Source organism: Hemicordylus capensis, chromosome 2 (genome assembly GCF_027244095.1).
Source record: "Hemicordylus capensis ecotype Gifberg chromosome 2, rHemCap1.1.pri, whole genome shotgun sequence".
Taxonomy (NCBI): Eukaryota; Metazoa; Chordata; class Lepidosauria; order Squamata; family Cordylidae; genus Hemicordylus; species Hemicordylus capensis.
The window spans coordinates 397,975,222-397,993,020 of record NC_069658.1 but is presented as its reverse complement, the minus strand read 5'-3'; the positions used below and the strand labels follow the sequence as shown (position 1 = coordinate 397,993,020).

Below are 17,799 nucleotides of genomic sequence, written 5' to 3'. Positions count from 1 at the left end.
TCGACAGATGTTGGTATTGACCCAAATGTGCTGCCTGTGGAAACCCTGTAGATATGGGGAAATGATTGGGAATAAGTGTAGGGCTTGGAGTATCCCTTCTGAAATCACCTTCATTATATTCTGATAATTGAGTGTAGGGCAAAGGACTTCACTTCTCGTCTTTAAACACAAACATGGTGTAGGATGCAAATGCAAGTGGGGACTAGTGGGCGGATGTAAACAACACCATGCAGCACTGCTCCCTGACAGAATGGGAGCATAGAGTTTCTGCCCTCCACACTGCAAGTGCAGAAATGAGACTCTGTGTATAGTGGGTGGTCTGATGATCACATTTTAGCAACAGTGTGAGTGGCTGCATGTAAAAAACCTTGTTCTGTTATCTTTAATCAAGATGCAGTCATCTTTACATGTGTTAAGAGAACATGGCGCTTATCATTCAGATGGTGAAGAGATTCAGTAAGCACAAAGATTTCAGAAGCAGTTTTGCTTTTTTCCATGAATTTCCAGCATGACTTCAACATTCACAGGGTGAACATTGCATCCCTGTAATCACTTACCTGTTTAACCCAATTAGGGTGAAGCTGCTTGTGTGCAAAAAAAAGTTTATATGTGAACCTGGCCTCCTCATCTGGGGCTCTAGATTTGGGCAGTTGCCCTGTTAAGGGGGCATTAAGATACGTGTTTGTTTTGAGTTGGTATAATTGACTCAGTTTGCAAGTATGTACTGCAAGCTAAGGAGCAAATCTGTCATACTCTTATACATGTTTATCTGGGGCCAGTTTTTCTAGATCTGCTGTGAAACCTCCAATCTTTATTTGGCCTGTGTTGTAAGATACATGTAGGAAAGCCCTGTTTAAATACTGCTTCCCTTCTAAAGTAAAGTGTCACACCACCGTTGTTATACTGCTTCTTTCTAAAAATATGGTTTTTGAAATGTTAAAGTTTAAAATTATTTGAAGATCTAAAACGTGTAGCTGTTAGTGTACTTTAATTGTAAATATTTTTCTCCTGCATATGAAGTGGCAAAGGTAACAATCGGTTATTAAAACCTTGTTCGCAATACTTGTTGTTCCAGTTAAGTATTCTGGTTGCCCTGTCTCAAAAAGAATATCGTTGAGCTTGAAGCAGTACAGAAAAGAGCAGCCAAAATGACAAACAGAATCTTCCCTGTGAGAAAAAGCTAAAGCGTTTGAGGATTTTTAGTTTCAAGAGCGATTGAAGGTGGGGATGTGATAGAGACTTATAAAATGATGCATGGTTTAGAGAAAGTGGATAAAAAGTTTCACTCACACACATACCCACACACTCATAAATACTATACCTCAAGAGTCACACAATTAAATTGATGGGTAGTAAACCCAAGGGAGACTTTTTTTAAAAAAAGCATCTTCACACAGGGCATAATTCATAGAGAATTCATTGAGACAAAATATATGGCGTTTGTCACTGATATTAACTTAGTGGTCTATCATGATGGCTCCATAGAATCTCTTTGTCCAGCATCTCTGAATACTGATTGTTAGAGACAAACTAAAGGGAAGGATGGTTGTCTGTATTCCATAATCCTGCAAGATGTCTGGCTGCCCATTCTTGGAAACTGGGTGCTAGACTGAAACGGGTCTTTAGTTTGGCCTTCTATTCTTAACTGTCTTTGACACTACTCTCTTAACTGTTTCTGTCTTGCCTTCAGTCTTCTTACATCAGAACACATTTGGTTTTTAATGTTTAGTGCTGGCTTTGTTTTGAAACTGCTCATTTCATAAATCTCCAGTCTTATGCTGAGCTTCTCCCATACTGTTCTCCTTTCATGAAATATTTCTTCTTCTTTTTGCTCTTCATTGGGATGCATGGGCTTTAAAGACCATAATTTCTTTGGTAAGGCATCATCTCATTCGGGGAACATTTGCAGGGCTTTGCATTGTCCTTGGACTTTTCATATTAGCATGTCTTCTGTGCAATGTGACATACTTTGAGCATTAAATATATGTAATATAAACATGTAGTAAGTGTCTCGGTGGTTCTTAAATGGATGTGAACATTAATACAGTTTATTTATATGGAAAACAAAGTGAAGATTTTTTCTGTGAGCTAAAGCCATACAACCCTTTCAGCAAAGGGTTGCCTGAAAGATACAATTATTGGCAAAGATGCTCCAATAAATGTTCAGAACCTTCCCATTTGTGCGGAAGTCGATGGCCGAAACTGATCATCATGCATATTCCTTTATGTGCAGGTCAGTTCCCTCAATTGAAAAATATGTGGCATCATACATAATAGTTCCATGTATGTATCGGAGCATAATTTGATGCATACATGGAACTAGTTGTAGAATTACTACAACTTCTAACACTTGTAGCAGTTCTTTCAGTATTTTCTCATTCATTCTACTCTTTCTTTGAAAGGAATGGGTCGTGAAGTTGAAAACCTTATTTTAGAAAACACGCAACTGCTAGAAACCAAGTGAGTAACCACTTTTCAGCATTTAAATGTGGAATTGTGTCTTCCCATCTCTGTCTGTGTTTTTTTAATTAAACATGATGCTCTGTGAAGTTGCTGTTGTATAATGGTTCTCCAAGTACTTGTTCCATGTATATTATCATTTTTAAAAATATGTAGATTAATTGATGCTTCAGATGTGCGTAGTATTTGGATCCTTCGTGTAAAATGAAAGGTTTCGTTTAGAATAGCCTGGTTTGATCATCTTGCGTGTATTTGTCTAGTACAAGAGAAAGATTTTTAAAACTATGAAAGGTGATATACCAGCAATGAAGTACACATTGCACTGCTCCAAAGACAAATTTCAAAATGACCTCCTTAATGAGCAAATGTTTTGGTGTAATACATCATCCACCGTGCTCCATTTAGCATGCAAACTGAAGACACTTAAATACAATAGCTGAGAACTGAAAGCAGCAAACAGATAATAGATAACACATGAGGGAGGAGAAAGGGCAAGCCTTTTGCCAAGAAGAGATTAACTCTTTGAGTGACCAGTATATTGTATACACTACCCCCTTCACCTAACACCAGCCCTCATCCTCCTCACAGATAGAACAATTCCTTGCTTCACATCAGTTAGCATACAACTGGGATTTTTTTGTTTTGTGCAAAATTTGTAAGCTATTTTAATATCTTGTACACATTAATGAGGTCACCTTGAAATTACAAAAGGTGTCATGAATCTCTGAACACCAAGAATTGTATTCATTAAGTGAAGCTGACTCTCAGTCACTTCAGTACACTCAAAAGGAATCTTAATTTATTTGTGTTCTTTCATGTAATGCTTGCTTATGGAGTTTGTTGCCATTGTGGGGAAACTGACTCTAATAGATTAGACCCATCCATGGAGGATAGGCTTAATGGTGCCAAAACACCAGAGTCCTGTGGAACCTTAGAGACTAATGAATATATTTTAGCATAAGCTTTCATGGGCTAGAGCCCACTTTATCTGATGGGCTGCAGTGCACAAAAGCTTATGCAAAAATGAATTCATTAACCTCTGTGGGGCCTCAAGACTGATTATGGGTTTGCTGCAACAGAGTAACATAGTTACTCATTTGGAAGTTGTTAACTGCCAGGAATAGTCATTTTAAAAATGGTCACTTAGTCATTAAAGGAAAAAGTTGAGTCTTCAAGTTCAGAGATTCTGGGGCTGCATAAATCTAACTGTTGTGCTGTGGCACACAACAGTAGGAGATGACTTTTCATCATGCCTTGAATGTGAGCTTCCAAGGGGATCTTGTGAATTGCTGTTGCTGAACTAGGTGGACTTCTTTCTGATTTGAGAAGGCAGATGATGCTATTCACAAATAGGAAAAATATTTTTTGTATAGGTTACAACTCTACTCTGCAGCAGAAACAGAGCACATGATCTAAATAATATAATTTATACGGAGCTTTTTGAGTTGAGCACTTACAGCTGGGAGTGGAGCTGAGAGGCTGGTTGGTGGCTTGTCTAAGACCCCAAGTTCATTGGGGTGGCAAGATTTGAACTGGGGATTTCATGCTCTTAGCCACTATATTGTACCAGCTTTCTGATCAAATAACTGTATACATTACTTTGATTTCTCTTAGCAAAATGGTTACAGGAAATTAGTTCTAATATTTACTTTATTTTTCAAATTTGTAGACTGCCCCAAACTTCCATCTCTGGACTGTTTACAACAACATAAAACAGATTAAAAGTGAAAACCTAATTTTTTTAAAAAAACTACATCCCCCTTAGAAACATGCTCGGTCACAGTATGGAAAGGAGGGGACAATTCTTCATGAAGTTACTTTCCATAGCAAGAAGAAAAGATGAGTCAAGTTTTGCTTGTATTGCTGTGATACTGTTCGAAATGACCTGTTGCAAATATCTCTACTATTTAGAAATGCCTTGAATGTGGTGAAGAATGATTTAATAGCAAAAGTAGACGAACTAACTTGTGAGAAGGATGTACTGAAAGGAGAACTGGAAGCTATAAAGCTAGCTAAACAAAAGCTTGAAGAGAAGAATAAGGAATTGGAAGAAGAACTTAGAAAGTGAGTATAATACTGTGTGTGTGTGTGTGTGTGTGTGTGTGTGTGTGTGTGTGTGTGTGTATGTATGTAGCAGAGAGGATCCTAAAAGAGATTTGGTGTCTAACTTCTTTGATACTTCTTGCATCTTGTTTAGAGCCCGAGCGGAAGCAGAAGAAGCAAGGCAAAAAGCAAAGGAAGAGGATGATGTATGTAGCTCAGTCAATGCCTTTATCTAAACTTCTGCTGTTCTGTGTAATATTGCTTTAATCTGGGTTAAATAGCCTAATTTCCCCATGGAACAATTGAGGAGAGGTGTGCCTTTTCCTAGCCTGGGTGGTGTGCTTCCCTTTAGTTTTGTGGCAGTCCTGGAACTTGTCTTGCAGTTGGAGAGTGGGTTAAGATAGGGCACAGGGATTCTGGGAGAGGCTAAGCTTCTTTGCTTTTGTTTTTTGGGCACAAAGGAGTTGTATGGGTTTCTTTGCCTTATGGCCAGTTTCTTCCCATCCATTATCGCACGTTGGGTTGAACCATAAAGGCCTCTTGAAGTATTTTGATTTAGCTGTCTTAATTAGTCCCTTGTTTGTTCAACAGTATTGGTGATTATTCTTTCTTAAACAGAACTATAAACCTTTTTATATGTGCTGGTGCCATACAATAAGCATGCTTGTCTTCTCTCCCTCACCCCTTGCTACACAACAGAGTGATATTCCTACTGCTCAGAGGAAGCGTTTCACTCGGGTGGAGATGGCTCGTGTCCTTATGGAAAGAAATCAGTATAAAGAGAGGCTGATGGAGCTCCAAGAAGCTGTGCGATGGACTGAGATGATACGGCAAGTACAGATAGGGGTTTTCAGTGGTGTGTTAGAGCTATGATGTCTGGATAGATCTACAGATTAGTAATCATGTCAGCTAATGTATCTAGGTGACAATCCATCCGCTGCTTCTTGCTTAAGTCTACAATTGCTCGTATTATTCAGCCACTGGCATGAGTTCAGCCACCTGAGAGTTTTGTATTATTCCCAACACGTTTTAGACCACCTTAAACTGAAAATGGTTGGGATTGAGAAACCTGATAACTGTCTTGTTAGACTAGTTTGTGGTGCATGGTAGCAGTTGAATTCTTTATCTAAAGTTAGTACAAAAAGTTTGACAAATCCCCCTGTCCCCTCTAACAGATCTGTGTGGGGTAGGGCCTGTGGGTTTAAGCTTGGTATGGCTAAAGAAATGCAGGAGATGCACTGAAAATCATATCCACGACACATTAAAATAGATCGTAGCATGCATGTAGCTACTTGCTGATGGAGCAGAGGGTAAGGCAGCCCAAGCTCTGGAGACAGTCCTTGTCATTTTGTTTTCGCAATTCTAGAGTGAGAAGTCATCATGAGCAGTGGGCTCAAATGTTTCTTCCTCCCCTGACACATGCGCTGTATGTCCGTGTGCACGCATGCACATGGGCAGACACACACTCTGTGTATATAAAAGCTTCCAATAGCTTTCAGAATTTCAGAGTAATTTTTATAGATCCTGTCTGTCTACTTAACTAAAATGGCTTCTCTTAGGGCCAAACCCAACACAATGGCAGCAGATCTGTGTATTTAATAACTGATCTGCCCCAATCATTCAGAAAGACAGTGTGCCAGTGTCCAACTTCTAATAGCACAAGGGGTCTTGGGTGAGGAGTTGAAGGCCCTCCACATCAATCCTCTGCTTATGTCCCCATAGGCTCGCTTTGCAATTTCCCTAAACTGAGTACACTTCCTGTGTTGCCTGAGGATAACCTGCAGGAAATAAGCCGTGGACAGGGAGAGGTTCTGAGCTACTTACCCATATTTGCTGTTTTTTGCTGTTAAGAATGGGCTGTCAAGACACAACACCCTGCTTCCTGTGTGACTGAAGCAGAGTGATGTTTACTAGACCTGCCACCATTACATTTAGTTCACTCTGGTAGTGGTTGCTTCTTGGGACTGGAGGCAGGGAGGGGGGAAGGAGTCAGGGGTAACCATAGGCTGGGCTAATATTAAGCAGGTGCAACCCTGAGTTAAAAAGAAGTGAATCACCAGCCCATGGTTCTCTCCATCTGTAAAGTTGTTTACTTGTCTTGACCAAAATCTCTTATCATTCACATCAACACATGGCAGCTGGCTATTTAGTGCTAATTTAGTTCTAAAATACCCCCTTGTCTGGATGTGAATAGAGGAATCCTGTTCATGGTGGGTGACAGTGTGGAAAGTGGCAATGTCTTCTCTCTCTCTCCTCCCCCCCCATACCCCTTCGTCCTCTCAGTAGCTTCATCCCTATTTCTATCGGTATTGCCTCCATTTCTCCCCCTCTTTGCAATCTCAGCCCTCTCCACCTCACCCCATGCAGGACTAGGCTAAGAAGATAAACTTAGTGCAGTGCGGGAGGAGATTTTGAATCTTGAGCACCTATTTGCAGGTATTGTTGAGGTGTGTGAAGAGAAACATTAAAGTCCTCACACAGAAGATGATGCTCTGCTGGTAAAGTTTAGCCCAAGAGATAATCTGGAGACCATAGGTTGAGTATAAAAAACCAATCAAGATTTATTAAGAAACCAAAACATCACATTTTGAGAGAGAGATGTAGAACAACATACCCTAACAGGCACCAGTCTTCAAACAACCACCAAACAATTCTAACAAATTGTAACTGACCAAGACAGTCCTATTAATAACTCACTAGCAGATCCAGCGCATAGCATCTGCACTGCTAGTTTGTCTCTGCCCAGCTGGGCTCCGCTGCTTTCTCTCCCCGCCGCCTCCCCTCCTCCCTTCCACCCCAGTTTGTTCCCCATCATTCCGGAGGTCCCCATCCTCCTCCCACCCACCAGCAGCTTTCTCTCCCTGTCCCCCGGCAGCTCTTTCTCTCCCTGCCAGGCTCCTTCCCTTCCTCCCCACCATTTTTGCCCGCCTGTCTCCTCTGCCAGGGTGCACCGCCACCGCTGGGCTCCCTCATGGAGTAGCTGCCACTGCCAGCTGCCACCATTATTCCCCCCCCGCCTCTTGCCTCCTTCTCCTCCCACCTCCGCCATTTTTTCTCGCCGCCATCACCTCCCATCTCCTCCTCCCGGCTGGTGGTGTCCCCCTCTGGGCCCGCCATTGGTTGCAGCTTCGGGGGGCGTGGCTTGCCACATCCCCATGCATCCCCCTGGACTACTACAGGAATTAATTATATAGATAATGCTTCTTTTAGTGGACAGAAGAGGTTACTGCAGTGCTAATAGCAATGCTTTAGATTTCACTTCTAACAAGTTAACATTTCACAATGCTTGAAAATACCATAATGTATTTGACCACACGCAGAGCCTACTAGTTTTCCTTTCTTCTCACAAACGTGCACACACTGTACATATTTCAGTTTTAAAAAACAAGCTTTATTTCTCCCTTTCTCACAATATAAACATTTGTGGGATATGTCCTTGGGCTGCATTCCTATGCACACACCAGTTACTTTGGAGTAAAAACCAATGAGTTCATTAAGGCTTTACTTAATTGGCATAGAAATCTGGCATAGAGTTGGCTGCAGTTCTATGCAACATTTAATTGCGAGAATCCTTTATCACATTTGAAAATTTAAGCCATATAAATCAAAACCTGTCCAAAGAATTTACACTGAGGACCTCTCCTTTCACTACTGACAGACACACAGACAAGAACTGGCATAAGGACTATAGAGTGATGGAGCTACTTGACTATTTTGGGCTGGCCTGGTGTCCAAGCTGTGCCTGTTTAGTTGCCCGTGAAGAGAAGGCAATAATCTCAGAATTTTTTAAAAAAAATAAACATATTTCTGCATAAGACACACACATTTCAAACAGGATGTTTGAAGTTGTCCAATTAGTAATTTCAGTTAAAATGTCCTGTTTTATTTGGAAGCGATAAACGCTCCCCCCCTTCACCTCCAAGAGAGGTGAGAGAATAAGATAAAGGAGCTAGCACGAGGCTTTACTTAAAGTCCCAAAGAGGGAAGGCAGGGGGCTCCTTGCTTGTTTGCTTGTTGGTAAAAGAACTACCCTGAGGAGAGTCAGAAACATCATATCTCCCACTTTCCCCCTCATTCTCTAGATCTCTGTATTTTGCCAAGGTTTGTCAGTGGCATTTCAAAAAGGAAAAGAAAAGAGCTCCCAGCAAATGCTGGAGAAATCCAATGCCTCCTGAGGACTTGGTTGGGGTATTGGGTGAGGGGAAAAGAGCTGGCTTCCCTCTGGAGAAGGGGAGGCTGGAGAAAGGTAGCCAGGGCTCCTTCCTGTTCTGAACTCCATTTGCTTATAGACTGGGTGCTCCCATTTTGCATGTAAATCTTATTAGCCTTCCTAGAAGGACTCTGGGAAATCAAATTACTGGCCTGTTCTTGTTTTGCTGGTTATTGGTCAGAATAGGTGCCTATAAGCTATTCTGATTGGTTAGGGGCTGGGCTAGCTCCTGCCCACCCATAGTGCGGTGTGGGGGTGGGGGGAGAGAAGAGAAAGGAACATCCTGATTGGTGCTGAGGCACTAAATATGCAATTTGGGTAGTGACTAAGTGTGGTCATTTGGTGGCAACGGATCCCATTGAATACCCTAAGAGCGAGGAAATGCCTTTACAAAGGAATTCAGAAAAAAGAGCAAGAGCCAGTGCCATCTACTGGCAAGCAGTGTAAATTGGGGAGAGACAGATACACAGAGGGAGAGACTGTATGTTTGGTGAAAGAATGGGGGGCTGGCAGAGGGGCAATACCCGCCCCCATCCCAAATAAGGAGACTCCTCTGGTTCAGCTCCTTTTAACTTCTTCCCATGGGACTCCTAGAATTAACATCACATCTTGCTGCCATCTAATGGCCTAATGTAATCACTGCATCTTAATTGTATCTGTTAATTGTAGAAGAATTAGTTTATCTTGTTGTGACTAATTTTATTATTTTGCATGAGGTGGATCTATTATGACATTCTACAAAGAAAAGGTTCCTACTTACTAGCATGTGCAACTATATCCTCAGCAGTAATAAGTTTGGGTATTTGCTCTTCTTAGGAAATTAAGGTTCAGTACAGGAACAACTCTTTGGTCGCATGATGTATGCATGCGATGTACAAAATGTTAACAGTAGATGACCTTATAAGAAACTCAGACCATCTGCCCAATATGCCAGGCTTGTTTGTTCGTTATATTTGTATCATTCCCTTCCTCCAAGGAGCTCAGGGTGGCATGCATGTTGCTTTCTGCCCCCATTTTATCCCCAGAACAACCCTGTGAGGTAAGTTAACCTGGACGAAAGTGATTGACCAAAGGACAGCCAGTGAGCATCATGACTGAGAACGGATTGGAACTGAGGTGGTCAGATTTGGCTTTTAAAAAGTAAAATTCTGGCTTACGGCCCATTTGACCCACGAGTATACCCCTTAGGTTCTGGCAACTCTGATGAACCTGGGTCTCTCCATTCCTTGTTCAACACTGAGTACTACACCATCATTGTTGTCCCATGTGCTGTTTTTACAGCATCATCCCTATGTAAGGCTGTTCTTATGATCCCCCCCCGCCCCTCTGTTTACTTCTTTCGCAATATAAAGACAAATTGCTTAAAATAAATGCCAGTAGAAGCTTGTGTGTGTGTGTGTGTGTGTGTGTGTGTGTGTGTGTGTGTGTGTGTGTGTGATCAAAGTAAACTAAATTTCTTGTGAGCTGTGTCCTTTTTCTGGTGGCTTATATTATTTAGGATCACAGTATTATATTATTTAGGAACATATACTGGGTCAGACCATTGGTCTATCTAGCTCAGTATTGTCTTCATAGACTGGCAGTGGCTTCTCCAAGGTTGAAAGCACAAAGCCCGATCTTGGGAGAAGCCATGTGGAATGGGAAGTCACCCCACCCACTCTGGTGTGTTTGTTGATCTTAAATAGACTAGTAGTGTGCATGGTTTGGTTCGGGCACAATTTAAAAGCCCTCCGGACCGGTTCGGAAGTCCGGCGGTCCGGAGGTTTGGAAGTGCGGGGGAGTGTCTCTTTAATGGGGGGTAGTACTCCCCCACCGCCGCTCTTCCCCCTCCGGCGCTGGTGCGTTTAAAAATCTTCTTGGGGCAGCAGAGTTCCTCCCTGCCGCCCCTGCCCCCGTCATTGTCGTTCTAAGCCTTAAATGGAGTACAGCTAGCGGCATGCATGCGCCCTGCACGGCGCGCGTGCTTGTCTCTGTCGCTAGCGTGCATGCGCCACATATGTCATGCGGCACACGCGCCAGCAGCGGAGATGAGCGCATGCTGCGCAGGGCACATGCGCGCCGCTAGCTGTACTCCATTTAAGGCTTAGAAGGACAACATCGGGGGCAGGGGCGGCAGGGAGGAATTCTGCCGCCCCAAGAAGATTTTTAAATGCACCAGCGCCGGAGGGGGAAGAGCGGCGGGCGGGGGGTAAGTACTACCACCCCTTTAAAGAGACACTCCCCCCAGTGCCGGACCACGCTTCTGTGGTTCTGTGCACATCCCTATAATAGACTAGCAGTTCTCTCTCTCTCTCTCTCTCTCTCTCTCTCTCTCTCTCTCTCTCTGTTGGCAATTCTCTTGGACTGATAAATATATCTGCATTCTGGTTATGTTATATAATAAGCTATTTTATGTACGAATACAGTGATCTACAGTTCTGTCTTAATCCAACCTTGTCAGTAGCCACTTGCCTACTCACCAAAGCAAATAAGAATTTCAGGCAAGCAGATAAGGAAATTATGTTGTAAAACAGGAGTGGGTTCTTTCGTTTCTGGCTGTTGATGTGCCACAATAACTTAGGTAGGTGTTCATGGGCAAGTAGGCTAGTATTCTTTTTTTTTTGGACTAGTAATTTTAGAGGGCATACTTACAAAGCTAATCTCTTATCCCTAAGTAGAGTGCACATTTTGGAAAATAAATTATTATGGCTGCTTTATACAAGAAATTTCCATTTTTTCCTATTCTAAAACATCTTGATAGCTTGGTGTCTTGGTATTTATTTCCTTGATGTATAGTGTATTCTAGGTCATCATCAGCTGTCTTATTGCTTAATTAATTAGCTTTTGGTTCTTTTACTTCAGGGCGTCAAGAGAAAATCCAGCCATGCAAGAGAAGAAGAGGTCAAGCCTTTGGCAATTGTAAGTATTAAATTATAATCAGGGGTGTGCGCGCGTTCGTGTGTGTGTGAGTGTGTGTGTGTGTGTGAGAGAGAGAGAGAGAGAGAGAGAGATGGTTTTTATGTATATAATGCTTGACCTTTCTCTAGGGACCAATAATCGCATACCTATTTTCTTTTTGCTATCTAGAATGCCAACTGGGTAAGAGTGATTTTAAAGATGAATTATATCGTAAGCTGCATCTTGCAAAGTTGGTTGTGCACTGGGCAGAGAAACATAATTGCCTTTATCTAATTGTGCTGATATTTAAAAATATTGTACAGGGATGATATTTCTTTAAAAATATTCAGAGCTTTATATCAGCTTACTATGACTATTAAGCAACATGAAATTTGGGTAACTCTTGGTGTGACTTGCATAAAATTTAAGTACTCCAAACCTTATTCATGTGAGACTCTGTGGAGTGCTAAATTATGTTTTAATACTCTTATTACTAAAATTGTACACAGAAATATCTCCAGGCCCTGTGTGTATTCAGAATTGTTTTCCTTTTCCTGTGAAGTTTTGGCATGTTTTTACCAGATTAAAGTAGACTGGGCTTGTGAATTTGCAGGGCTGGCCTGCTAAACTGCTGGATCGCTAAAACCTGCCCCTGTCTCTTGCTGTGGGGAAATGATGTGTATTAGCAGGTGCAGACCCCCCCATCCCCATCCCCATCCCCACCATATCTGGACAGATCCATGGGTCTGGTAGCCTACTATATGCCACTGAGGGGGAATTTACATGATGTTGAATTATGTGAAGTTCTGTGAGCATACTATTTCAATAATTCTTAGAAAATCATAAGGATTATTATAAATAAACTTTATGAACAAATAGGTCCATGTTCACCCTGCCCATTTGGGTGAGGTTGAGAGAGAGCATCTTGCCTAGAGCCATCTCCTGAGCCCTAAGGTGTATGACCTACAGTGCATAGCTCATTCTTTGAACCACTAAGCTGGACCAACTCAAGACCGATGTTCAGAAAGTGCGTGAAAGATGTTAGAAAAAGTGAATCCTCAATCTACAATCAATGTGAACAGCATTTCAAATTCTTAAGTGCCAATATCTAATTTCTAGGAGCTAGTAACCCCTTCTTGGTACCAGCCCTGGATGGATGTGGAAAGGGGTCAACATCCTTGATACCAATTTTTAGACTGCTTGTCATCCTCCAGCCCCTGCATATGAATGTCTAGTCTCTTTCTACATTCTTGGCTTGGTAGTGCATGGAGTGATTCCGATATGCTAGAGAGACTTGAACATAGGCCAGTGTTCTGACTGGGAGAGCTGTGCTGGGCAGTTAATGGCGCTGTGTTTGGAGCCCATTCCTTTCCCACTTCTCATCCTTACTCACTGCTTGGAGCAGAGTTTTATGTGTGGAGTGCTTTCTGTGCTTTCTGTCGTATTTATGTGCTTTCTGTCGTATTTATGGACGTGTGTGCTTCTGCTTTCTTCTATTTCCAGTTTTAGCAGGCTATTCAGCTCATCAGCCAACACTGCTAAGAAGCCAGAACCCCCAGTTAATGTTAAGTACAATGCTCCAACCTCACACATTACTCCATCCGTCAAGAAAAGAAGCAGCACTTTATCTCAACTACCTAGTGACAAATCGAAAGCCTTTGACTTCCTCAGTGAAGAGTAAGATGTATTTTGCTTGTAGAACCATAATAAAATGTGCAGGTATATGATTATAGCATTAATTATAAAAGTGATACCAGAGTTTTACTAACAGCGATAGTATTAAAGGCTTTGAAATTTTGCTCCAGATTGGCCCAACTTATGAGAACAACAGCTGGTGGTCAGATGTCAGCAACTGGATTTTCATGACTTAGTAATATCTGCCATGCCATTAAATAACAATATGGCAACAATCAGATGGAAGTATCCTGATTTGCAAGATTAAGCAATATCCTTGTTGCTTTTTGACATACGTGTCCCATGATGACCATATAGTGTGCTCTAAGTACAGTGACTGACATCCTAACAAATGAGGCACTGGTGCTTTGTGCCATTTGCCACTGCAGAAACTGTTGGAATCTTGTCCACAGCACTGGTGCATCACACACCAAGCACCAGTGCTTCGTTAGATAGGGTGCCAGCCAGTGTTTCTATTCATAGTGAAAAGTTAGCATATGTTTTACCTGGGTAGCACGCTTTTTAAAAAAGCCAGGTCACAAGCAGTTGATGCATTATATTTTGTAAATGGGAAAATGCAGTGTGCTGCTAGATAACTCAGCCTTCTGGTGGTCTGTGTGAGTGTGTGAGAGAGGGAGAGGGAGAGAGAGGGAGAGGGATTTTCAAGAGCTTGGCTGGCATCTGTGAGTGTAGATGGAGAAGAACGTTACTCCTTCCCACCCACCCCACAACTGCATTCCTTCATTTGGTGAAATAGTTGGTCAAACAATCTATGCCATTTTTGAAAGTTGCTTGGAGGCCGTGCATTTCCCCCAGTCCAGTTCTCTCTTGCTTTTATATTAGAAGAGACAGATAATCTGAATCTAAGCTATGTGTTGCTGTATAGGTTGTAAGCAGCCCTTTGAAACACACCTTGAAAAAGAACAGTGAGCAGTCCTCAGAGTACTGAGGTGTAACGTGCTTCCAGTGGTCCGTCCTCTGGATCTGCACTAAGTGAAGCATCTGTATGGCTTTGAAAGCCAACACCACATAGAGCATTTAGCAGTAGTCTAGTCATTAGGTGATAGAAGCTTGACTAATCTTTGCCATATAAAAAGTGTTGTCATCTTCTCTTGAGATATTGGTAGAAAGCATATGACTGCCACTATATCTTGAGCTTGCATTCAGAAATATTCCCAGGGCTGTGAACCAGAGAGACGAAGGAGTGGAGGGAAACCTGATGTAATGGGAAATTCCAGCATCCTGTGGTCACGTGGCCTGTCAACCACTATTACATTGCACCCTATTGTGTCAAATCATCTTTGGACTGCAGAGCTTAAGTATTTGACACCTTCAGGCTAAAGTGAGGTGGTGGTGTTTTTTTAAAGTCCCGATTATCAAGTAGGGACATCAGACCACAATATACATTGCTTGCCCCCTGCTTATCCAGATTCGCTTCTAAATAGAGCCTTGAGCCAGCATGCCATCCCAGAGAACCATACTGCCTAAAAGCTTCGAAGTGTTCCTCTGGCAATTAAATAATGTGTTTATAGAGGCAGAATACCAAGGTAGTTTAAAGGGATATTGCAGATGCTAGCAGAAGCAATTGTTGCAGTACTTGGGTTGTTGTTTTTTAAGCCTGCCACAGCTGTGTTATGTTGGGAAATCACTTCTGAACAAATGAGAATTGGAGAACGTAGAATGACATGGAATAAAACTCCTCCCCCTCCGCCCAGGTCTGAGGCCAGTCTTGCCACGCGCAGAGAGCAGAAGAGAGAACAGTACCGCCAAGTGAAAGCACATGTTCAGAAGGAAGATGGTAGAGTGCAGGCCTTTGGTTGGAGTCTTCCTCAGAAATACAAACAGGTATTATGCTTCGATAATAAGTGGTGATTCTCTTATATTTAGCAGGGGTAGAGCAACTGTCCTTATTTGACTTAGCATTGCATCTCTCCAGGGTTGATAAAAATCAATTATTTTTTTAAAAAAACCAGATTTCTTTATTTAAATCAATTTAAAAAAAATTGATATCCAGACTCCTCCTTGCTCAGGTCTACTCAGTCTCCTCAAATCCTCATTTATTGACCACCTTGGTCTTTGCAGCTCTAGACAGGGTGGCGGGAGGGCAAGGGCGTGAGTGAGTGTGTGTATGCTACATGTACACCACCTGCAGAATAGAAATTTTAAATCAAATTTCTTTGGTTTAAATCAGATTTTTCAAATTTAAATTGGATTTGAATTTTAAAAAACAAATAAATAAAGAACCTAGGTCAAAGATATGATCATGAATATTAATCATAACTTTTAATTATATTCTATGAATATGTTAAGAGTGGTATATGGGGATGAGAGATAACAGACCTGATCAATCCTATTCTGTAGGTGGTGTACATGAAGCCCAATTAATTAATTAGACAAGCTGTTAAAACAATTTAAAACATACAAAAATTACTAAAAGCCTGGCTAAAAGAATGTGTCTTAAGGGCTCTCTTAAAGGCTGGTAAAGATGTTAAACCAATAACGTCTCTAGGGAGCACATTCCATAGCCCAGGGGTGACTACAGAGAAGGCCTGTTCCCGAGTCACTGCCAGACGGGCTGGCAACATCCACCTGTGTAGTGGGGATTGTGCAGAAGAAGGCGCTCTCCTAGGTAACCCGGTCCTAAGCTATTTAGGGCTTTAAAGGTAATTACCAGCACTTTGTATTTTGTCCGGAAACCTATAGGCAGCCAATGGAGTTGTTTTAAAACAGGCATAATATGGTCTCTCTGAGAAACCCCAGAGACCAATCTAGCCGCTGCATTTTGGACCAACTGAAGTTTCTGAACCACATACAAAGGCAGCCCCATGTAGAGCGCATTGCAATAGTCAAGCCTATAGGTTACCAGAGAGTTCACCATGGTTCTGAGATGATAATCTTCAAGGGAGCCCTTGCTCCCGCCACCGCCCCTCAAAAGTGCAAAGACAAAGAAGGTCAATGAATGAATAGAGGATTTGGGGGGATGCAGAAGATCTGAATGAGGAGTTGGAGTCAGATAAAAATCCACGGGGAGGGGAGGGGAATAGAACGTAAAAACAAAAGTGAACAAAACATTCATGCAATGCCGAGGAAACTTTTTTGGAGTGTATCCTCCATTGTAGAAGGGAAACATGTATCATGGCAGCAGGCTGAAAAAGAGACCCATTTGGGAAATGCAAGCAGTGCAACAAAAAAGGTTGCCTGGATGAAACAGCTTTATGAGAAGTGTATACCTACCTTTTTAAAATTAAACCTGCATCTCTCTCTGAATATATGTTAAGGTTATATTGATTGATTAAGTGCTGTCAAGTCGGTGTCGACTCTTAGTGACCACATAGATAGAGTCTCTCCAGGATGATCTGTCTTCAACTTGGCCTCCAAGGTCTCTCAGTGGTGCATTCTTTGCTGCTGTAATTGAGTCCATCCACCTTGCTGCTGGTGGTCCTCGTCTTCTCTTTCCTTCAACCTTTTCCAGCATTATGGACTTTTCAAGGGAGCTGGGTCTTCTCATAATGTGTCAGACACAAGAATGTACTTTTACTAGAAAATGATGATTAAACAGAATCTTCCTGGCTAATGATTTTATATCATTAAAATTGAATCCTTCTGTGAAGCTATTTAAATCATGATTTAAATTGATTTGATTTAAATCAAATCAACACTGCATCTCTCTGAGGGCTGTTTGTTTCTCCTTTTAGATTGTGCATCACTCTGGGACAAGGAACCATATTTGGATTTTTATTTTATTTATTTATTTTGCCATGTAAATTGCTTTGAGAACTTTGTTTTGATTGAAAAGTGCTATAAATATTTATTAGGCCTGTGCATTGGAATCTCCAACAGAAATGCACCATCCCTTTGGCATGGTGCTCGGGCAGTTGTGGCCGTTGCCAGGCAGGACTTGCTATTTCCAGAGGGTGTGCATAGGGGTGGGGTGAGGCAGGTCTTTTCACTGGTATTAGAGGGTGTTAATGGGATACCAGAAGGGAGCAAATGGAACACTGGGCAATTGTGGGATTGTTGGAAGGGTGCAAATGGGATGCCTGGAACACCTGAGGACTGTAGTTCCTTCCGACTCTTTTCTCTTGGGAGGGAAAAGCACTGGGAGGAACTACAGTTCTCAGGTGTCTTCGTGTACCTTCCCAGCATCCCATCTGCAGCCTCTGATTCTAGTGGGCATCTTCCTCCCACACACTGGAAATGGCAAGTACTGTCTTAAGCCAGGAGCACCCACTTCCATGTGATGCCCGGGCAGATGGTGCATTTGCCAGAGTCCAATGCACAGGCCTAATATTTATAATAATAATATCCTTCAAGCACTAACTTCATGGCAAAGCAATGGTAAAACCTGTTCCTCATTGTTCATGTGTCCTTTTAGAATGAGGATATTGCGGCAGCTAGTCACCAAAGGCATGTTCACTTACAGGATTAGATACAGAACATGTGGTTAAAGACCTGTGTGCAAAATTGTATGGTTACAAAATGGCATCACCACTATACACAGGACTCAGGAATTCCACAAATCTTCTTGCTTGTGG

At 42.0% G+C, this 17,799-nt stretch overlaps 1 protein-coding gene across 16 annotated transcripts in view; it reads left to right on the top strand.

The window, feature by feature from the left end:
• The window catches only part of SPAG9 (sperm associated antigen 9), a 144,196-nt gene that overhangs the window by 78,137 nt on the left and 48,260 nt on the right, over positions 1–17,799 (top strand). For 9 of the 16 annotated variants that reach the window (XM_053290958.1, XM_053290961.1, XM_053290959.1 and 6 more), the window contains 7 exons: positions 2,403–2,460; positions 4,372–4,524; positions 4,658–4,709; positions 5,203–5,333; positions 11,555–11,611; positions 13,094–13,267; positions 14,980–15,109. In XM_053290958.1, the coding sequence (XP_053146933.1) occupies positions 2,403–2,460; positions 4,372–4,524; positions 4,658–4,709; positions 5,203–5,333; positions 11,555–11,611; positions 13,094–13,267; positions 14,980–15,109 (755 nt within the window). Of the gene's footprint in view, positions 1–1,860; positions 1,876–2,402; positions 2,461–4,371; positions 4,525–4,657; positions 4,710–5,202; positions 5,334–11,554; positions 11,612–13,093; positions 13,268–14,979; positions 15,110–17,799 lie in introns of all 16 variants that reach the window. The other 7 variants (XR_008315240.1, XM_053290956.1, XM_053290955.1 and 4 more) reach the window with 2 other exon arrangements.